The sequence below is a fragment of the Pocillopora damicornis genome, chromosome 10, assembly GCF_964200805.1.
Source record: "Pocillopora damicornis chromosome 10, jaPocDami1.2, whole genome shotgun sequence".
In the NCBI taxonomy this organism is placed as follows: Eukaryota; Metazoa; Cnidaria; class Anthozoa; order Scleractinia; family Pocilloporidae; genus Pocillopora; species Pocillopora damicornis.
The window spans coordinates 13,595,598-13,615,163 of NC_142679.1; the positions used below are offsets into that span (position 1 = coordinate 13,595,598).

At 35.2% G+C, this 19,566-nt stretch overlaps 1 protein-coding gene across 1 annotated transcript; it reads right to left on the reverse strand.

Moving 5' to 3' along the window:
* Positions 1-162: 162 nt before the first annotated feature.
* Positions 163-18,247, reverse strand: LOC113675457 (receptor-type tyrosine-protein phosphatase R). Its single transcript, XM_027192038.2, has 17 exons — positions 18,109-18,247; positions 17,738-18,003; positions 13,990-14,106; positions 13,022-13,198; positions 10,126-10,230; positions 9,472-9,683; positions 9,286-9,378; positions 8,742-8,841; positions 8,099-8,180; positions 6,966-7,042; positions 6,804-6,843; positions 6,269-6,366; positions 5,622-5,756; positions 4,804-4,964; positions 4,220-4,280; positions 3,795-3,847; positions 163-2,238 (listed from the first exon to the last, which is right to left on the reverse strand). The coding sequence occupies exons 1-17, from the start codon at positions 18,194-18,196 to the stop codon at positions 2,109-2,111; spliced, it is 1,995 nt and encodes a 664-aa protein (XP_027047839.2). The 5' UTR covers positions 18,197-18,247; the 3' UTR covers positions 163-2,108.
* Between the last annotated feature and the right edge of the window lie 1,319 nt (positions 18,248-19,566).

Consider the following 19,566-nt stretch of genomic DNA (forward strand, 5'->3'; position numbering starts at 1 on the left):
CACTGCATTGATGTTTTAAGGAGAAGTTACACATTGATAACTTCTAAGATGAAGCATACAGCCTTCTTAGCTCATGACCACACCTCAGCTCCACATGTGTGACAACAACAGTTTTAATCACAAAAAAATATTTTATCTACGATGAAAATGACCTGCTAAACATTATTGTAACCAATTTTTCATTTTAATGCAGCACATTCAATACTATGTACATAAACATCTTAAATAAATTTCTATAGCCTTTCTCTTCACCATTGTAAACGTTTGTAAATATTATTCCTGTGGCCAGATTAAATATCTATTGAAGAATTTAATAAAAATCCCTCAATAACAATTCTGTACAATAATTTCTGATAACTACTATGGAATAATTTTCTTCGTTGAGGATATTTTTAGAACTCTACCTTAGCCACCAAAGGACAATAACTATTGATAATAATCTCTTTCATAATTTCACCGTCCCAACTTTAACAAGGACCCTTTCACTAAAACTTTAAAATAAAATATTTTTTGATGCCAAATTTTTAGCAGGCAAAGTATTAACTTCTTCTGTTGTCAGGGAGCTAAATTGTACAATTGAGCATAGCAGGTCATCATAACATACTTAACCCTTTAAATCCCATGAGTGACCAAGACAGAATTTCTCCTTATCATATCTATACAACATCAACCAGATAAGTGATGAGAAGAGAGAAAAAGACAAATTTGGGGATAATTAATTGATCCAATACTAAATTCTCTGAACTAACATTATAAGAGTTGTATGGTTGACAGTAAGGAGAATTACAAATTTGATCTGGGAGTTATAGGGTTAAGATGATGAGATCCTTTTTCCCTTTCAAAGATCAAAAATTAAGAGTGTGAATTTGTTTCTGGTCAAAATCTCAACAAGATCAAATTATGGCTAACATGCAAAGGGGTGTTACAAACGCCATTTTGTGAAGTCTTTCAAGGAAGTGTTGATGGTAGACCACAGAATGCAGAAGTAGTCATCTGTGAGCACTGGGAAGGAGGTGTTTTCTTGGCTGAAGTTGAAGCTGCACACAGAGGTGATAAACATGTCCCTAGGCCATAACATTGCGATTACAGCCATGATAATGGTGTTGATAATGGCAACACAAATAATGACCTCAATGATGACAGTGGGGATGAGGTCAGTGATAATACTATAGGGTTACAAGCTCGTCTCTTGTTTATCTTCATTCTCACTCTTGCCATTTTAGAAGCAATCAAGAAACCTGACTTCTGACTCAGTTCCATCCAAACCATAAAAAATACTGTGAAGTCTTCCAGAAAATGTTTGGAGAAAATCCCTCTCATGGATCATGGTTTGACTATTGCTGTAGTAATCAGTTGTTCAACTAAAACTGCAGTTTTCCAAGCATTAGGTGAATCAAGGCAACTTCATAAATTAAAGAGATGAAGAGTCAAATAAAAGAACTAAGAACAAGGTGAGTTACATCTCAATGAAAAATTCCTTGCTGCAAAAAATTTGTTATTTGTCCCTTGGCCTGCAAGGGACATGTCTAATATTTGTACGCCTCTTCACTATACCCTTCTATAAACTGAGCTTGTTCAAAACATAACATGGAACAGTCCATCCACAAACTGGTATGAACCACATGAAAAGCAGGATGGCAGCTGATACTATTTCCACAGAACTGCAAACAGATATAAACTGACTGGTCAGAAGTTCAGAAATTTGGAACCTTCCTGTGTTGACAAGCTCTGAACTGTTTGTTGTACTCCATGCTTTTGCAAATATTTTTCCAGTGGCATGTTGTGAGACATCATTATTTGAGGTAACGAATTGTTCATGTCAGCCTTACACAAGCTAACAGCTGAGGACAAATTCTTGATGAAAACTTCACAGTGGTTCAGTTACTGCTGATCCACCCATTGAAATAATAATAAAAAAACACCTTAATCCACATCTTAAAATTTTTTTTTTATGAAAAGTGATGTGTTAGTCACTCCTCTCAGCGCACACTTTGATGGATGATAGCCATAACTGATCTGTACAATTCACCTAATCATTATATCTTCCATGACCAGCATGTCGGAGGAATTCCAAAAAAAGTATGTGTAATCATTGCATTTGTCATGGATTATTCATCAAAGATTGCTTCAAGTGCTATGTCGCGGGTGTCGTCATCACTCCCAGTACGTGTTGTCCAAAAATGATAAAGAGCATTGTAAATAAGCTCATACTGTGATTCATTCTCCACCATACCACCCCTGAGGATTTGTAAAAAAAGGTTAAGTTGCAGTGCATTTTTGTAACTACTACAGTACTATGAGTATCACAACATGCAATGTTATTAAAAAACATCTGAAAAAATCCTTAAGCAGGGCTGTAAAAAGACCTACAGCCATGCAAGATAAGAGCTGGAGGAAGAAAGGAAGAAAAAAAAGGGAAAAGACAGAAAATATACCAGTAGATAAAATGGTCATTGACAAAGTTAGTTCTGGTTGGATGGGAAAATATCTAGCTCTCAGTCATGAAGCACAGACCTAGCTATACTGGGTCTGTACGTCATAACCTCAAACCAAATAATTTTTTTGTCAGGCCCCTTCTCTCAGTCAATAAATAAATTTATGAATTAACATTCTTTTATGAAGGGGCTGACAATTTTCAATTTAATGAGCCTAAACCAAAGTTATCAGAACACCCAGTCAGAGCAAAGAAAAGTATCACAAAGAAGCACAAAAAACTGAATGTTAATAATTTCAATAATAAAAACTTTGCATATAATGAGGAAACATTGATGGCAAAGTTGCAAGTGGTTTTAGTTTGAAATCTGATAACCCATATGGAGAACCAAAACCATGGCAACTGCCCCTTACTTCGGCAACTACTGCTCAGGGCCTAGTTGTTCTGAGGCTGATTAGTCCTTCCCCAGGGTTAAATTTTCATCCAGGTTTCTTTATTCCTTTGTTTAACAGTTTTTTTTGCAATAATTTTCTCTATTCATTTTAGAGCATCCAATCATTCAATTTATTCTAGTAAACAAAAGGAATTATACTGAATTTTCTTTTAGCCCTTTAGCTACCATAAGTGACCAAGAAAGAATTCTCCTTACAATATCCATACAATATAAACCAAATAACTGAGGAGAATAAAGAAAACTATCAATTTGGGGATAATTAGTTGATTCCACACTAAATTCTCTGAACTAACATTATAAGAATTATGTGGTTGACAGTAAGGAGAATTACAAATTTGATCTAGGAGTTGAAGGGTCAAAGCTTTCAGATATGAAATAAGATTTCACTCTAAACTTGGGTTAACTCAACCCACATTAGAACAACCAGGCCTTGGTGAGGAAAGGCCTAACTTGAATCAATTTAATCCTTTAATGCCCAATATCTCATCAGTAATTCTCCTTACTGTCTGCCATACAATCCTTATGATGCTAGTTCTGAGAATTTGGTACTGGATCAACCAGAAAATCCTCAAACTTATATTTTATTTCTCTTTATTCTCATCACCTGTCTGATTGATAATGCATTGATATTGTAAGGAGAAATTCTGTCTTGGTCACCCATGGGAGTTAAAGGGTTAAAACTTTCATTCCCAGGGAACACCAAAATTGCAATTCTCAATAAAAAAAAAATCAACTCATTTTCAAGCAAAAAGGTAAAGTGAAGTACATTACAAAAAAAAAATAAACTGTTTGAATAAACACCAAATTTTCTGACCTCAAATTATAAGAAATGCATAACAAACAGTTTGAAGGATCAATATTTAAATCATGGAAGTCAGAGGGTTTAAGAGTTTGGATACAACTCACCTGTCTATTCTCATAAGGCTCACTATCTTTAGAATGTCTACAAGACCTTCTTTCTAATGGTGGAAAAGAAAACGTATACATCAGCTTGGAATGAAAATAGGCAGTTTAAGATTGCATGTGGTTACTGATAAAGCAAAATTTTAAGGCATTAAAAATAACTAGAAGTTGTATAATGATGCTAGAGAATAGGCAATTTAAGACTGCCTGTGGCTACTGATATAGCAAAATTTTGTGGCATTGAAAATAAAAAGAGGACCTATTATGACCCAAGAAGGTAGTGTTCCAGAGGATTTGTCTCACATACAAAACAGAAAACTTGCTGCATCCCATACTTATGAATAATGTTTCTGGAAGTTCTTAATTTTTGTAATCACACCAATTTCTCTTGATTTCACTCATTCAAGTTTTCTCTGAACAATACACACCTTGATCTGTTCAATTCCTATACTAGCTGCAATAAAGCATCCCGTTCTTCCAACTCCAGCACTGTAAGAAAAGCAAACAAAAGTTAAGGGGTAAATGTCACATTACATCTCATTGAAAATTGTCGAGGATAGCTACAACCAAAATAACTTTAGCCACAGAATTTCTCACTAAAAAACTAGATTTAAGAAACCTTTATAAACTAAATTAAAAGGTGGGGTTTCAATCCAGACTTAAGCTCATGATTACAGTTATCCTGGTACAGTGTTTCACTTTGTAAGTTACAAAACCATGCAAATGACAGGGAAAAGGTCAAATGTCCAAAAAGGCAGAAAGAATTAATTTGGAAGCACTTTAAATAATGTGTAACAATTTTTTTTGATATTCAGATCTTTTCCTGTCATTCATAACCTTCAGACTTAAAAGTATCTGGTATCCCAACATGTACTTAGTGTACAATTCCCTACATCTCACTACAATTTCCTATATTTTTCATTTCATTTACTTCAAGGTGCATATTATTATTAAATGTTTTTTGAAGGAAATTTACTAGCTAGACATGCCATTAGTGACCTTGATAACCAACCTGCAATGAACAACAACAGGCCCTTCTTTGACATCCTCTCTCTCCTGAGCAATATGCACTTCCTCTACTAATCTTAAAAATTGTCTTGGTGAGTCAGGGACACCATGATCAGGCCATGCTGTGTACCAGTAGTGGTAAACTCTCCGAGGAGCTTCCAATGACTGAAAAATTCAACAAAAGAACATGACAAATAAATATATAAGGAAAAGAATTACCTCAAATGAAGTAAAAATTATGGTATCAGCACAAAATTTCCACAGCTCAATCTATCCATTACCCATAAATCAATGTTGTCTGATTAACACTGTGCTCTACATTGTGTTGTTAACCCTCTCACTCCCAAGATCTCATTAGTAATTCTCCTTAAGGCCTGCTATACAATTCTCATGATATTGGTTTGAAGAATGTGGTACTGGATCAACTTTTAATCCCCTAATTGACCTCTTTCTTTATTCTCATTAATTTTCTACTTGATATTGGGTGGATATTGTAAGGAGAAACTCTGTCTCAGTCACCCATGGGAGTTTAAGGGTTAACCTACATAGTTACATATCTTTCTTTTTTACTTAATATACCTCAGGACTCAATCAATAACTTTTCAGATCAAATGAGTAAATCCCCCTTCTGCCTGCCGTATATGTTCTTGTTAAGTATAGACAAAAGAATTTGTTGTTACAACAAGATAGCACCCTACATGTGATAATCTTAACTGTTCTCATCACTTGATCACAAGAAAATGTGCTAAAAATGTGAGGAGAACTTAAATTATTGTCATTTCTTAAAGAAAAAGTGTCAATTGACTTTACTAGAAAAATCACCTGTGAATGACTGATGTAAAATGAAGTGATCTGATATCCATCTCGTCCAATTACAGAGTCAAAAGTGACGACAATGTCTCCATACTTCTCTTGCGTTCGGAAAGTTGGATCAGGCCAGTATTGTTCACATTTTGTCTAACAAAGTAAAGTGTTTACTTGAATACAAGAAACCTGAACCAAGAGAGTGTGAACCAAGAACAGATGAGGAAGCAAAAAGAGGGGTGAGGGATATGGTGTTCATTTTTAAAGTATTATCATGCAAGGTTGTCAAAAAGATATTCTGAGTAACCTGACTGCGGTACAAAGTAGTCAGTGCAATGTTATACCTCTATGCTGAAAATTGAAAAGCCATTGCATTTTTCAGAGTAGACAGCAAAATACACCAGTCGCAGGTTTATTTTGATGACCTAGACCATGATTTATCATGATGCCACAAGTAAGAGGTGAATTTTGGGGACTTGGGTAAACCCCTCATATTAAAACAGCTAAAAAAAGTGGTTAAAAAGCAACATATTAAGATTTATCAATGCAGATTTCATTTTGAATATAAGCATTTACCTAAATAATATATTAAGCTTTCTAATAACATGATCCCTGTAAATATAATAAAACAATATACTTGGTAATTCATGCCATCCAAATCATACCTCATTTCTTTCTTTAAGTTTTGTTATCATAACAATGATTGGACATTGATGATGCCATATCATTCTCCAAAAATCTTTTACTGTAACTGACAATGGACCTAGATGAAGAAACATTAATGATATCCTTCAAAGTGGTACACAAGAAAGGTTACTTACAAATTATTACACCATTTAAGTGTTTGTGGATGAGCTATCACAGAGACTTAAAATCTTAACACAGAGTTAGCTTGGTGAGATCTTCAGACCCTCCGAGCATCTTTACTGCTGGAGCTCAATCTGGCGTTACCCTTTACACCCTAATATCATTATTCATATTCTTGATACTGTTCCACATACATTTCCTTGGGTGCTAACAAGGAGAATTTGTTTAACAATCAATAGTTTCTAAAGTTAGTAATCATATCCTTTATCTCTTGCCCTTCTTCCTCCTCGTAGTTGGAGAGCTCATTAATTCATACACAACCCAATCTCACCAAGCAGTTATTGTAGTCAGTGAAAAGTTAGATTTGATAACAGAACTTGACAAAATAATTACCTTGGGTGGCTATGTAAGCTTGCTTTCGACCCTCATAACCCTGAAAATGAATTTTAAAAAAAAGTGAAACCAGCCTAATTAACATCTATCAGGAGTTTTAAGACATAATAATGTGAGATTCAATAAAATATGCTAAAACAGCAATTCCACTTTTAAATTTACCTTCAAAAAATTTGCATTAATGTAAAGAGATAAAGCATCTCCTGGTATTTCAGGTAGATTCACTCTACTTCTACTATCTGAAAATGAACAGAATACAGTTTGCATTAACACTAATTGTCTCTTGGTGTAAGAAAGTACAAGTTAAATGTCTTGATATGCTGAGTTAAAAACATTTATCAGCAGTAAACAAAAGAGGAAGGATCCCTTCTGGAAATGAGATGCGATGCAATAAGTTACACCCTGTTGCAGGGCTTCCTCTTTCATTGATCTGAAAACCTCAGTCTGCAATTTTTGGTTTTTTATTAAGTAAATACCACAATGTTTGACTGAAAGGGGCAGAAAATATAAAGGCTCAGAAAATATCCTCCACTATTTGCCTACACTTCAGTGGATGATACTTCTGATATATCACAGTTGCCTTAAACAAGGACAGAACTAAATCCTAATGGCCAGATATTTTGACAAAGTCTAACTAATGATATCTAATATCCTGATCCACTGTTTACCTTCGCTTCAGTGGATAATACTTCCAATATATCACAATTGCCTTAAACAAGGACAGAGCTAAATCCTAATGGCCACATGTTTCGATGAAGTCTAACTAGGACTACAGTCACAAGCAACCAATGGATCTCAATACATTTTAAGGCTGGGTTGTTTCAGGTGAGTAAATACATTGTTATATCTATGATGTCAGCCTTTTTCACATTGATTGCAAAAATCAACATTTGGATAACATGTTTGGCTTTCTTGGTAATGGCTGAGACTGCTCTTTTGCTGAACTACAACCACACAAATGACTTGTTCACAACACTAACAACACAAACAAACCAAAGAGAATGACCTAACATTAACGATGGATTGAAACTGACCAATCACCACTGAATTACTCCACTCTAGTCTTATAGCCAACAACATCATTGCTAAACTGACCAATCAGTTTATATGAACTGGATATGGTACACTTAACTGACAACAACTACTCACTGACTCTGATGATGTCATCCGCTCAGGTTATCGAAATGTAAGTCAACAGTACAGACTAAAGTCCATTTCAGGACTACTCTCACCATGACAACTAGACTACATGATCATACACATTTAAATAACCTGCCTAAAGGCCTGTGGCTTACTTGGTAAAACAAATGGGTATCTATTTCTGTAACTGGAACCAGGAATCCTCTCTTCTGGAGGAGGATGATTCATTGGCATTTCCTACATGTAGATAAATAGAGAAAGTTGAGAGTTATTGGTTCAGAATAACAAATTGAATTAAATTTCACTCAACATGTGCCCTCAATGGTGGAACATAGCACCATGACATTTTAAGTTTTGGCCCCAATTGTTCAAGGAGTGGATATCACTATCCACCTGATAAATCTCTATCTGTGCAATAGGTTATGTTAATGCTTATCCACTGGATAGCGATTTTTCTGTTGGACAGCATTATCTGCCCTTTGAAAACTGGGTCCTGAGGTAAAAATCCTTGTGGGGAACTCAAAATATTTATTTGTACCACCCCTATGACAAATACATTAATTTTTCTTTATGTAAAGAGAAATATTAAAATTTAAACATACTTCTTGTCTGTAAACATTCAAATGTATGCTCACAATTTCAAACTATCAAATAAATCAATTGTTTAACATTGAAAAATATCCTGAGAAGAAAAAAGACTCCAAGTAGAATCTCTTCTTTTCTTCTTTATCAATTACACCAAAGAGTATCATGCATAATCACCATCATTTCAGGCAATTCACTGGTTCTCTGACTCACCCAAAATTCGGCATAAAGTTTCTTGGGTTCATTTACACAGTTTTCCAATTCATTGCAAGTTAAAGACCTGGATTTAGAAGCTAGTTTTTCTTCTGTGGGACTGCAAATAGAAAAATTACACACAATGTGACATTCAATTCAAAATATGCAAATATTTAAAGAATTTTGTTTAATTCACTAGTTTATTGATTATGTTGAAATATCAATAAAAACTTTTAAGCAGTGAGATTGATAAGACAACCCAGAAAATAGCTCCTTCCCCATACAACAAACATCCCATTAGGCTCTCCAGTCTAATAGCTTCACACTGGACCTTTGGAATCTCATTAAAAGGTTCCGCTTCATAAAATGTACCTAACTACCTTTTCAATTCTCACCTCAGTGATAAGAGATGTGTAGAAATGGTCTCTGTAAGATGTGTTATTTTGTAAAAAGCTTTAAAATACCCAACCATAGCAAAGCACCCTTACAACAATTTTGACAAAAGAAAGTCTTATTTTCAGTTTAATTTAATGTAAATCGTATTACAATTTGACACTGTTACCTTTCTAATATACTTGGAGCAGAAGAGCTGGGTCCTAATTCAGTTGATGATGATCTGTTGAGATCTAAGACCAGAGATGCTTTGGAGCCGCGTCTAAAATCCAAACACAAACATTATTTAGCCAAAAATAAGATTCTGAAGATATAAGAGTACTAGAAAGTTAAGAAGCTGTAAAATGTATCTCACCTGTCTGATAAGGATAACTGAGACCCTTTCCATTTTCTTGCCTTGGGGGGTAAACCTGTTATCGTATACACCCTTCCTGCATCAGGCTGTATCATGCTTGCTGACATGTTGTTTGCAGGGTCAACAGCAGGATAGAAAAGCTTCTCTGGATCAAGCTGTTGTGTACGATGATCTTCTTCAGCCTTGGCTTCTAGATGACGTCGGCAAAACAGCTACAAGCAAGAGAAATTTATCATAGTTATCCATCTAGTGTTCCATTTTGCTTAAAAAACCTTAGCCTTAAGTTAGTTTTTTTTTTACATAAGACTACTATTTTTCATCAATGATTATTGCAGTTGCTGGTTTACCCTTAAGCTCAAAGGAATCTTTTGTCTTTAAATTATCTTCTAAATTAAATATATTCCTATAAAACATCTAACAGACACATATAAATGAAAATTAAGGAAAATATTAAATGAGGAGACATGGTTTGGATATGACCCCAACTTTTCAGACCTAGCAAATGGAGAAATAACTTAAAACCAGTGGGGAAAATTAGATTATCTGCAATTTAGGGAATTACATGTAGACAGTTGGGAGAAATGTGTCACTACCCTTATAATTAGGTGATCTTTCTATTCTGATGTACAGGAAATTAGGAATGCTGTGACTTACCAGGCAAACAATAGCCAGAAATATAAGAATAACTGTCACACCAGCCACAACTGCCACAGGAAACCACATTTCCTGATAAACAGCAAGGTCTATTTCAGGGGTTTCCTGGGTAAAAGAAATGTTTTGAACAAAATGTGATAAGTCAGACAACAACAAACCTTAATTTCAAAGATAATGTAGGAAAGAGAATAAAACACAGATGGTGAGAGAAAGAAACTGTTGTTGCAACTCACTTGTCCCTTTGAACAAATGCATCATTTCTTCTGCGTTTCGTTTAATTATTTAAGCAATGATATTTCATGTAAGCTACATGTATAAGGATATTTGAGTGATCTTTGGTTAAAATCAGTTCGAGTATGACTGTACAACTATTGTTTGTCATTTCGTTTGGCCCTCTTGTGTTTCTCCGAGCTATCAAAGACAATACAATCTGAATCAAGCTTGCATTTTTTAAAAAAGGTTCTTGTCCTGAATATAATGCACAAAACAAGACACACATTCATGCGTACTTCCTTTAACTTTTTACCTCCAGAAGTGACAATGTCATTACATTTCTAAGTAGAAGGGTTTATAAAATAAGATGAAAGGAAGATATCAACCCTGGAATATTGATTTGATTTTACACTGTCAGAGCTAAACTTATAGAAAATGTATTTTAAAAAAGCTTTGAAAACTGATACAGTCAAACCTGTATTTGACTGCTAAATACAGGTTCCACAGAATAGGGGTAATACAAAAAGTGATAAAGAACTTGTTCAAAGATATTCCTAACATTGATTTCCAGAGAGAAACATAGATTAAATTTTACTTGAAAGATCGTTCCTAGTTTTATTTTAGTGGTTTCACTTTATGTGACCATTCAATACAGGTGGAAAACATCATGAACTAGCCATTGGAACTCACTCAAAGGTTAACATGTCTGATTAATAGAGGTGACCACTAATAAGGTGGTACTGAAGGCTAAATTCTGTGAAGTGTCTCAAATTGTTGATAAAATATTAAAGATTTGTTGGAATGACTTAAAATTTTCACATGTGATATATGATTCTACACATAAATTGAGAACAAAAATTTAATTTTGCTCAGTGCCATGGAATTTGTGGAATTTCATGGAATTAAGGAGTGTGTTCAAAATGCCATTTTTGGAGAAAAGCTTCTCTAAATCCATGCCAATTTAATACGACTTAAAATGGTTTAGCACAGGCACAAAGATGAAGGTAATAATGATTCTTATGGCACTCTACTAAATAATATTCAATTTTTACAGTTTAATCTTTAAAACACTAAAAATTTAAGGTTGCGATCCTATACCCTCTCATTTGGACAATTTTTGGCAGACCATGGAAGACAGCACTGTAAATTTTCCTTGTTTATATATACTTTTAGTTTGCCCAGTTTTAGTTCAAAAAGTATCAATCATCCCCAAGATAATGCTGTTGCAGTTGCATGACACAATGTAGCTGCACTAACTAATTTGAAAAAAGCAGGGATATCTCTGGACGAATTTGTCAGAGAACCCCTTTTTACTTTCCTTTGTTCGATTGCCATCTTCTGTAAGCCAGTGATACATGGCTGCAGCAATAAAATGCAAAATAGTGCACTATAGGTGGTCATAATCACCATATTTGTCTTGTTATTATTCCCGCAAAACCAATCAGTAACTGAGACTATAAACATTTGCAACATTTGTAGTAATGAAACCTATCCTGTGGACAAGCATCTTATTTATTGTTAAGAAATCACTGCTGAATCAAACATTTATGTCATGTATTGTGAATAAAGGAAGTGGTCCCCATTTGAATAAGAGAATGTTCCAGAACATGGAATACAGACTTAATTTACAAAGAACCCTTCCTTTATGGCAACAAAACTTTAACCCTATTTGAATTAAACCTTTCTGTTAAATAAAAAGAGAATCATATGTAAATTGAACTATTTAGGATATTGGTTTACGCATAACAGTGTTTGAATCAATAACTGTTCATTTTTGTAAAGTGCCCCTGAGTGTACTTGAGAGATTAAAAAAGACAATCTTAGCACTCATGATGTTCACTAGCGAGAGATAGAAAAGCACCACAAAAGTAGAGGTCCCAGAGAATGTTCTAAGCTTCCTCTGAGTTAAAGAAATTGACATCACTTGGTTGGGAGGTGAAAAGAGGGAAAAGGCTTCATCAAGAAGCACAAAAATACAATGTGGTGTGGACATTTCTGAGTCACAACTTTCAATCTAATGTTACATGACAAAATAAAATATGTGGTTATTTGCTTCCTTATGGTTGCAACATGTCACTAATATTAGAAATATCATTAAAAATTTTAAGAATGAGGAGGCTAACATTAACATATTTATAATTTTGTTGCTTGGAAAATATAAGTAGTAATCTACAGTAGAGATCTTTCCTGAGTTCCATCTATAGTAAAAAAAAACACTACATATTTTATTATTGAATGGTTACCAATGAAATGGATGTGTCAAAAATGTCATCTAAAGGAAATACTGCATGAACTGCAAACACCATAATATCTGAGAATATAAACCATCCCAAAAAGGTCAAGGTAGCCTTCTGTACCACCTTAATAGAGGTGTAAAGTACAGTTACTAAGGGGAAACAAATTTGGGACTTTGACAACTGACTGCGTAATACAGGGTGACTAACATCTAATTTCTCTTTACAATATCACCCCTGAATCACACATTAGGGTCACGAGAATAAAGAAAATGATCACCAGCCAAAAAAGCCCCTGATTGTTAAACAAATTCTCTTTGTCAGCACCTTAGTATATGTATAGAGAACAGTATGGAGAATATGCAAACTGATGTTAGGATGTAAAGGGTCAATAAAGGTTCAACTACATTTAGATCTTAGGAGTAAAAGGGTTAATAAGTGTTTTAAACCTTGATTCCATAAGCAGTTATGTTGAATTCTCGCAAAAATGGCTGCATCCTTGGGCTGTCTAAGGTCTGGATCATTTTGTTGGCTGGAATAAATACATTAGGCTCCCACTCTGAACCCATAGCTTTAACCATGTCTTTTTCACAAGAAAGTTCAATTTGGATCCTTCTAAGGGAAATCTGAAAAAAAAAAGTGGAGATACCCTATTACCTTTTAATCAATAATCATGATCAATAAGAATGTTGTTCAGTTTCACAAACAGACATCATTTACAGGCTTCTATTAATCCATTTTCAAGTACAAGTCCAAAACCATTACTGCTTTAAGTCTTGCATTTGCTAAACCCTTAAATCCCTGAAGCGATTAACTCATAACTTCCTCCTATAACATCTACACATTATCCAACAAGCAGATAATGAGAATATTCAAATTTATCAGGTAGAAGTTATCTTGATCTAACATCAAATTCTCAAAAATTATTTATAAGGAAATACATAGCAGTTAGAGAATTAACAATCAGATTTTGAGAGTTAAAGGGTCAACTGCTTTATTTGCTCAGCCTGTTGTCAGTGTGAGTCACATGTGTGAGTGTTTTTGTTACTATCCTCTCAGATCAAATCACTTTATTTTTGATATTGACTCTGGCCAGGTGCGCATAACATTTTGAAATGACTTGATAGCCCATTTCCAAGTTATAAAAACACACACAAAAAATAATAAGACATATTTGGTTATTTGGGAGAAGCTGTAGAAATTGTAACAGCAATGTAGTAGCTTATAATAGAACACAGGTGTCACTGACTCCAACCAGGTGTGTTTCATATTTTGTACACACAAAAAGAACACATATTGGGCGATTTGCTGTTATAGTAGAAGTCGGTGTCTTCAACGTAGCCTATTGGTCCAGAAATTTCCCCTAATGTTCTAACGATAATTTTCATTATCACTGGCTGTAATTTATTGTACTCACTGGAGAGACATGAAGAATTACACAGCTTTGCTCATGAAGCCCTAAGTTCTTGGAAAGAAGAGATGTAAACTGTTTCCTGGTTGACTTGCTAAAGTTCTTGAGCCCAGTGGCCAGGTTCTGTAAAAAGGCAACAGCATTAAAATCAAAATGCTCCGAGAACTTTCAATGTATAGGTTTAAAGATAAATTTTTTAATCTCTCAAGTACACTCAGGGGCACTTTACAAAAATAAACAGTTATTGATTCAAACACTGTTATGCGTAAACCAATATCCTAAATAGTTCAATTTACATATGATTCTCTTTTTATTTAACAGAAAGGTTTAATTCAAATAGGGTTAAAGTTTTGTTGCCATAAAGGAAGGGTTCTTTGTAAATTAAGTCTGTATTCCATGTTCTGGAACATTCTCTTATTCAAATGGGGACCACTTCCTTTATTCACAATACATGACATAAATGTTTGATTCAGCAGTGATTTCTTAACAATAAATAAGATGCTTGTCACTCTCGAGAAAGAGAAAGATGTTAAAACATATAACGAATGCATGGAAAACATCTAAAAAATGGCTCAAAACAAAATATATTCTTTTAAGTGTTAGAGTGTATGATATTAACATGTTGTGGAGGCCTATCCTAAGGATGGCTAACACTTGACAAAACCCCTAAAAATCAAGGATTAACAAGTTTAAAATGCTTCATAGAAGGGTAATTGTGAAGAAGAGCTCCCCAAAAAACCTGTCGGCCGACAGTTGGCCGTCTGTCGGCTGACAGTCGGTCGACTGTCGGCCAACAATCGGCTGACAGACGGCTGACAGGTTTTGCCTGAAATATAGGCTACCTGTCGGCCGACTGTTGGTAATGTGTCGGTAACCTGTCGGTAGCTTGTCGGTAGCTTGTCCGTGAAACGTTAACACAGACCTTAATGTTTTCTCTCAGTTTTCGCTTGAAAACGACATCCAACATGTTTAATACGTTGACAATTGACTTTCAAGATTTGGTGGCTCCTAAAGGAGCCGTTTTGTGAGTGGTGAAATATACAAGATATTTCACTCGTAGAATCGTGCCTCGCTTGATACAACATCCAACATGTTTAATACGTTGACAATTGACTTTCAAGATTTGGTGGCTCCTAAAGGAGCCGTTTTGTGCGTGGTGAAATATACAAGATATTTCACTCGTAAAATCGTGCCGCGAACTTCATTGGCAACAGCTGCCCCTCTCTCCTCATGTTGCTCATGACCAGGATGTAGCGCCGAAGTCTTTTGCGACAGGCAACCTCCAGGTCAAATCAAGAGAAAGCTGAAGGCAATGAACGGGATACTTAACATACCATAAGAGGCCGCGTTGCATTGTTGGGCGATTTGAACGAAAGTGTTTGTATTGATACGTAGCTTATGGTTTTCAGAGTTTTTAGCTGAGTTTTCGATTAAATTATCTTCCCATGCGATTCTTAGATTGTCTGGTGTGTTGTAAATTACCCAAGTGATATATCCTATACGCATCTGATAACATTTTGGAAGAAACGTTTCTTTACATACTACCAACTTTGCCGTCGATCGGTAAGTAGGTGAAGTCTGTCGAGTCATACATCACCATTACGGATTGTTATGTCACGTTAACTGTTCGTTTTTAACATAGTTTTTCTTTTTTCTTAACCTGTCGGTAGACTGTCGGTCGACTGTCGGCCGACAGGTTTTTTGGGGAGCTCTTCTTCACAATAACCCATAGAAGGGGCTTTTAAAATCATTAATCCACGTGGGCTGTGTCAAATAAAGCAACTGAACTAAATTTATATTCTTATTATAAAATTGATAAAATATTGTTACTTTCTAGTGAAGAAACCAAAAACACAAAACTAGATCTTCTTAAAAATATTTTTGTTCACAGTGACAACAAAAAAAATTGACTAATTGGTAACAGCCATAGGAAATGAAGGACAGGGATGATAGATGACTTTGTTTTTCTGTGTGATATGGGCTATCTACCCAGTGAAATATAGGTGGAAAACAGCAGTTTCAACTGGTGATATTTCAAGTTATTGTAAAGCTTCAGTGTTTCAGATGACACTGTATCAGTCAAGTTCTAGATATCCCATAGTACCAGGGATTTACACGCAAATCCCTAGAACTGAAACTAAACTTTTATTTCAAAAGTATAGAGTAACTTAATTTCAATATTGGATTCAAAAGTATTTCTATCAAAAAAAAGCCTTCTCATTTCCATCAGAAACATTAACAAAAATGAAAGGCACTCCACTATGTTTTGCCATAAACAATAGTTCTTATTTGTTTCCACACAAAACAAAGACTCAGATTGGTTCTTAGAATTATTGACAACTATGCAATAAGGAAAATGAAAAATAACGTTTTCAACAACGCGTGTTCTGCTGGTGTTCTTAGCAAATTGAGATAAATTGAAAATTATCTATCCTTCCTGAAATCCCACAGAGAATTCCTGGATTAATGCTGGGGACGGCACAGCTTACGGTAATAGACCATTTCCCACTACTTGAAGGCTTCAACCATGGAAAATAACTCCATTAACACCAAATAATACCATACCACGCACAAGCTATTTTTGATGCAGGTGTACTCCGAGGAAAAAACAATCTACTGTCACAAACTTCTAATTCAATGGGTTTGAAGTTTCAAATTTAACAGAAGATGTTTGCAATTGGATATTACAAAATTGCAGAGACATCCGCTAAAAAACTTACAAGTTTTCATCAAGAAAATAGATTCTAGAAAACTATGTTTAGACTTAAAGTAACAGGTGTACAATGATATCTTTACTTCAAACTAACAAATTCAGTATGTTAATATGGCGATATAGTTAAAGAACAAAACGCTAGATATGAAATTTGGTCAGAGATATCGACTCTTTTTTTCCTTTACAAAATCGAACAGGTCTTCACATTCACGGTTATCGTGTTACGCTAATTGGTCGAGGGTTGGCCTCCCACTCGATCGAGTTAGTTGACACTCATCTTCAAAATTCACCACAACAAAACGAAGAAAATATTTTTGAAACGAGTTGCCGACAATACAGTATATCCGCCAGTTATTGTTTGAGTGGGAGGATTTAATGAAACATGTCACGGAAATGATTGTTCCGCGAATCAAACCCCATTAAAATGGAAATCGGCGAAGAAGTGGCGAACACTGATCCCATGAACATAATTACGGGGTCAGATAATGCCAGATCGAAAGATCACGCAAAATATTCGTTTTCGCGCGCGAAGAACCGATGTGACCTCATTCGAAACTAGTCCATCGGTTATATAAAACCTCTGCTATCAGTAAAAGAAATTTACATCAAAAATACAATCGTCAAACTCTGTCAAACCCACGCATTTTCTATAATAAATGTAGTTTTCTCGCGGTAGAGCACCGAAAAAAGTTTCCCCAGGACAAACCTATTCCAGGTGTCTGGCATGACCGAAAGAACCGCTACAAAACGTATCGAATTGTGTGAAAACACGATCTTTTGAATTTAATTCCATCCACATCATTCGACTACGAACCGAGTTGTTAAGCAACAGACAATTATTATAATTCTCTCAAAAAAACAAAATCGTAATGGAAACTGTAACGGCGGTATGAAAGCTGTAGACCTGTCGACCGACAATTCAATGTATGCTCGCTCGGACAGAACCTTTTCTCAACAAACAAACAAAAAATCCGGAAAGACTCCGGATACACTAATAAAATTACCACCAACGCGAATAAAGAACACAAAAAGAAGACTCACCAACACTAAAATATAAATTTCCGGCAGGTCCTCACGATGACCCGCTGTAAGGTTGCTGTTGATTTCACGAGCGATCGTAGTAGCGCTTTCTGTCGACTTGAAAGAGGAAACTTTTCGCTTAAATTCCATTTGAATATTTTTCCCTTCATTCTTTTTCTTCCCTTGAAGGTTCTCTCTATTTCTTGGCGGCTTTCCCTGCCCTACACCATGGAAAAATCCTGTAGTACGGCTGCCATACGAACCAGCGTAGGCAGATTGACCAACAGCTGATGAAGTTAGTTAGAAACAAACATTAGACGATCAAACCTAAGCGAAAAAATTGTTGTCATTGATCACAGCGAAATAAACTAGGAAAATAACAATTTGGGAACCTTGGATTTTTCTGGTATGCGTGGATCTCGCTTCAGAAGATGTCAAAATCCAGAAAAGCCATATAAATTCGAAGAACCAAACCACCATTTTCCCTCCATCACTCGACGTTTCGGTCCGCTTCCGACTCGAGGAAAATATTCTAACAGCGCATGTACAATGTTTAGTCACGTGATAGGACAGGAAAAAATTACGCGCCGCAGCTGAGATAGAACGGCAAAAAAAATTAATTAATTTTTCCTGGCACAAAACTCTTAAGCTCATAGGAACCAAGAGAATCATATCAAAACTAATTTGCTTAAAAAATTACATCACGAAAATTGAAATGAATAGATCCGGCTCAAACGGCCTAAGAACGACTAATCGTTGGGGGAAAATTGCTATGTAGGGACATGAGCATAACATTTGAATAGAAACCCCGATTGCCAAGATTCTGGCACGACTACAAATCACAAAAAATTATCCTTTATTAATTCAAATACATTTTTTATTCAGCTAAACATTTTTAGCCTGGAAATCCTGATATGTTTAAGCTGTTATAGAGATTTTTCTCCGCAGGGAATCCTTCAGTTTACATAAATAATCACCATATATCGAAGCTAGAAGGTAATTTATTCGAAAGAAAATTATGAAATCTCTATTATGATATAAACAATTTAAGGGTGAAGAAAAGGTCATTTCATGACATGTCTTGTCACCAATTTTCAACTTCGAGACTGTTCACGAAATCAAACAAACTTTTTTATAGGTCTGTGGGTCGTGCTAAGAATACTGCCTCTAAAGGAAAATAAATCCTCTCCATAATAGGAGTAAAACGGTTTTGGAATCATTTTTCGTCCCTCTCTCTTTGCATCTCCGTACGAGTTTTAATGAATATTAACCAAAGAATACGTGTCTTTCTACGAGCTTTTAATAGCACTTTCGAATTTCGTACAGGAGAGATGAAAAAAAAAAAAGGTTAGGACAGTTCCCGATATCGCTAATCAGTCTTACAAACGAGCATGCGGAAAAATTACTTTAATATGTTGTCTGTTAGGTTTATGGAAGCCATGAAATGATTACTCAGAAAGTCTTTTTACATAGAAGTGTGTTGCAGCTTCGCTCCGACAATGAGTACTCCACATCGGTGAAAAGATGTAGCTCTTTGAGTAGGTGGTACAAACGCTTTTCTAGTTTGAATACTATTCAGTGATCCGACATAAAAGCACACGCGATAAGATTTATCAATTAGAATTATTTCCTGTTCCTTTTTCAGAAAACAACTAAAGGCCACAAGTTTGTTAATCAAAAAGCCGAACGCTTGCCACTTAAATTAACTACGACCCGTTTGCTGAGCTTTCGAGAAGCGAGTTGTCGATATATATAATACTAGCGGGGTGAATTAAGTTCCCAGGGACTGAATTCGCTAGTGAACGAAAAAAAACAAGCCTTTTACTATTCTTATAAACAAACGTTTGAAC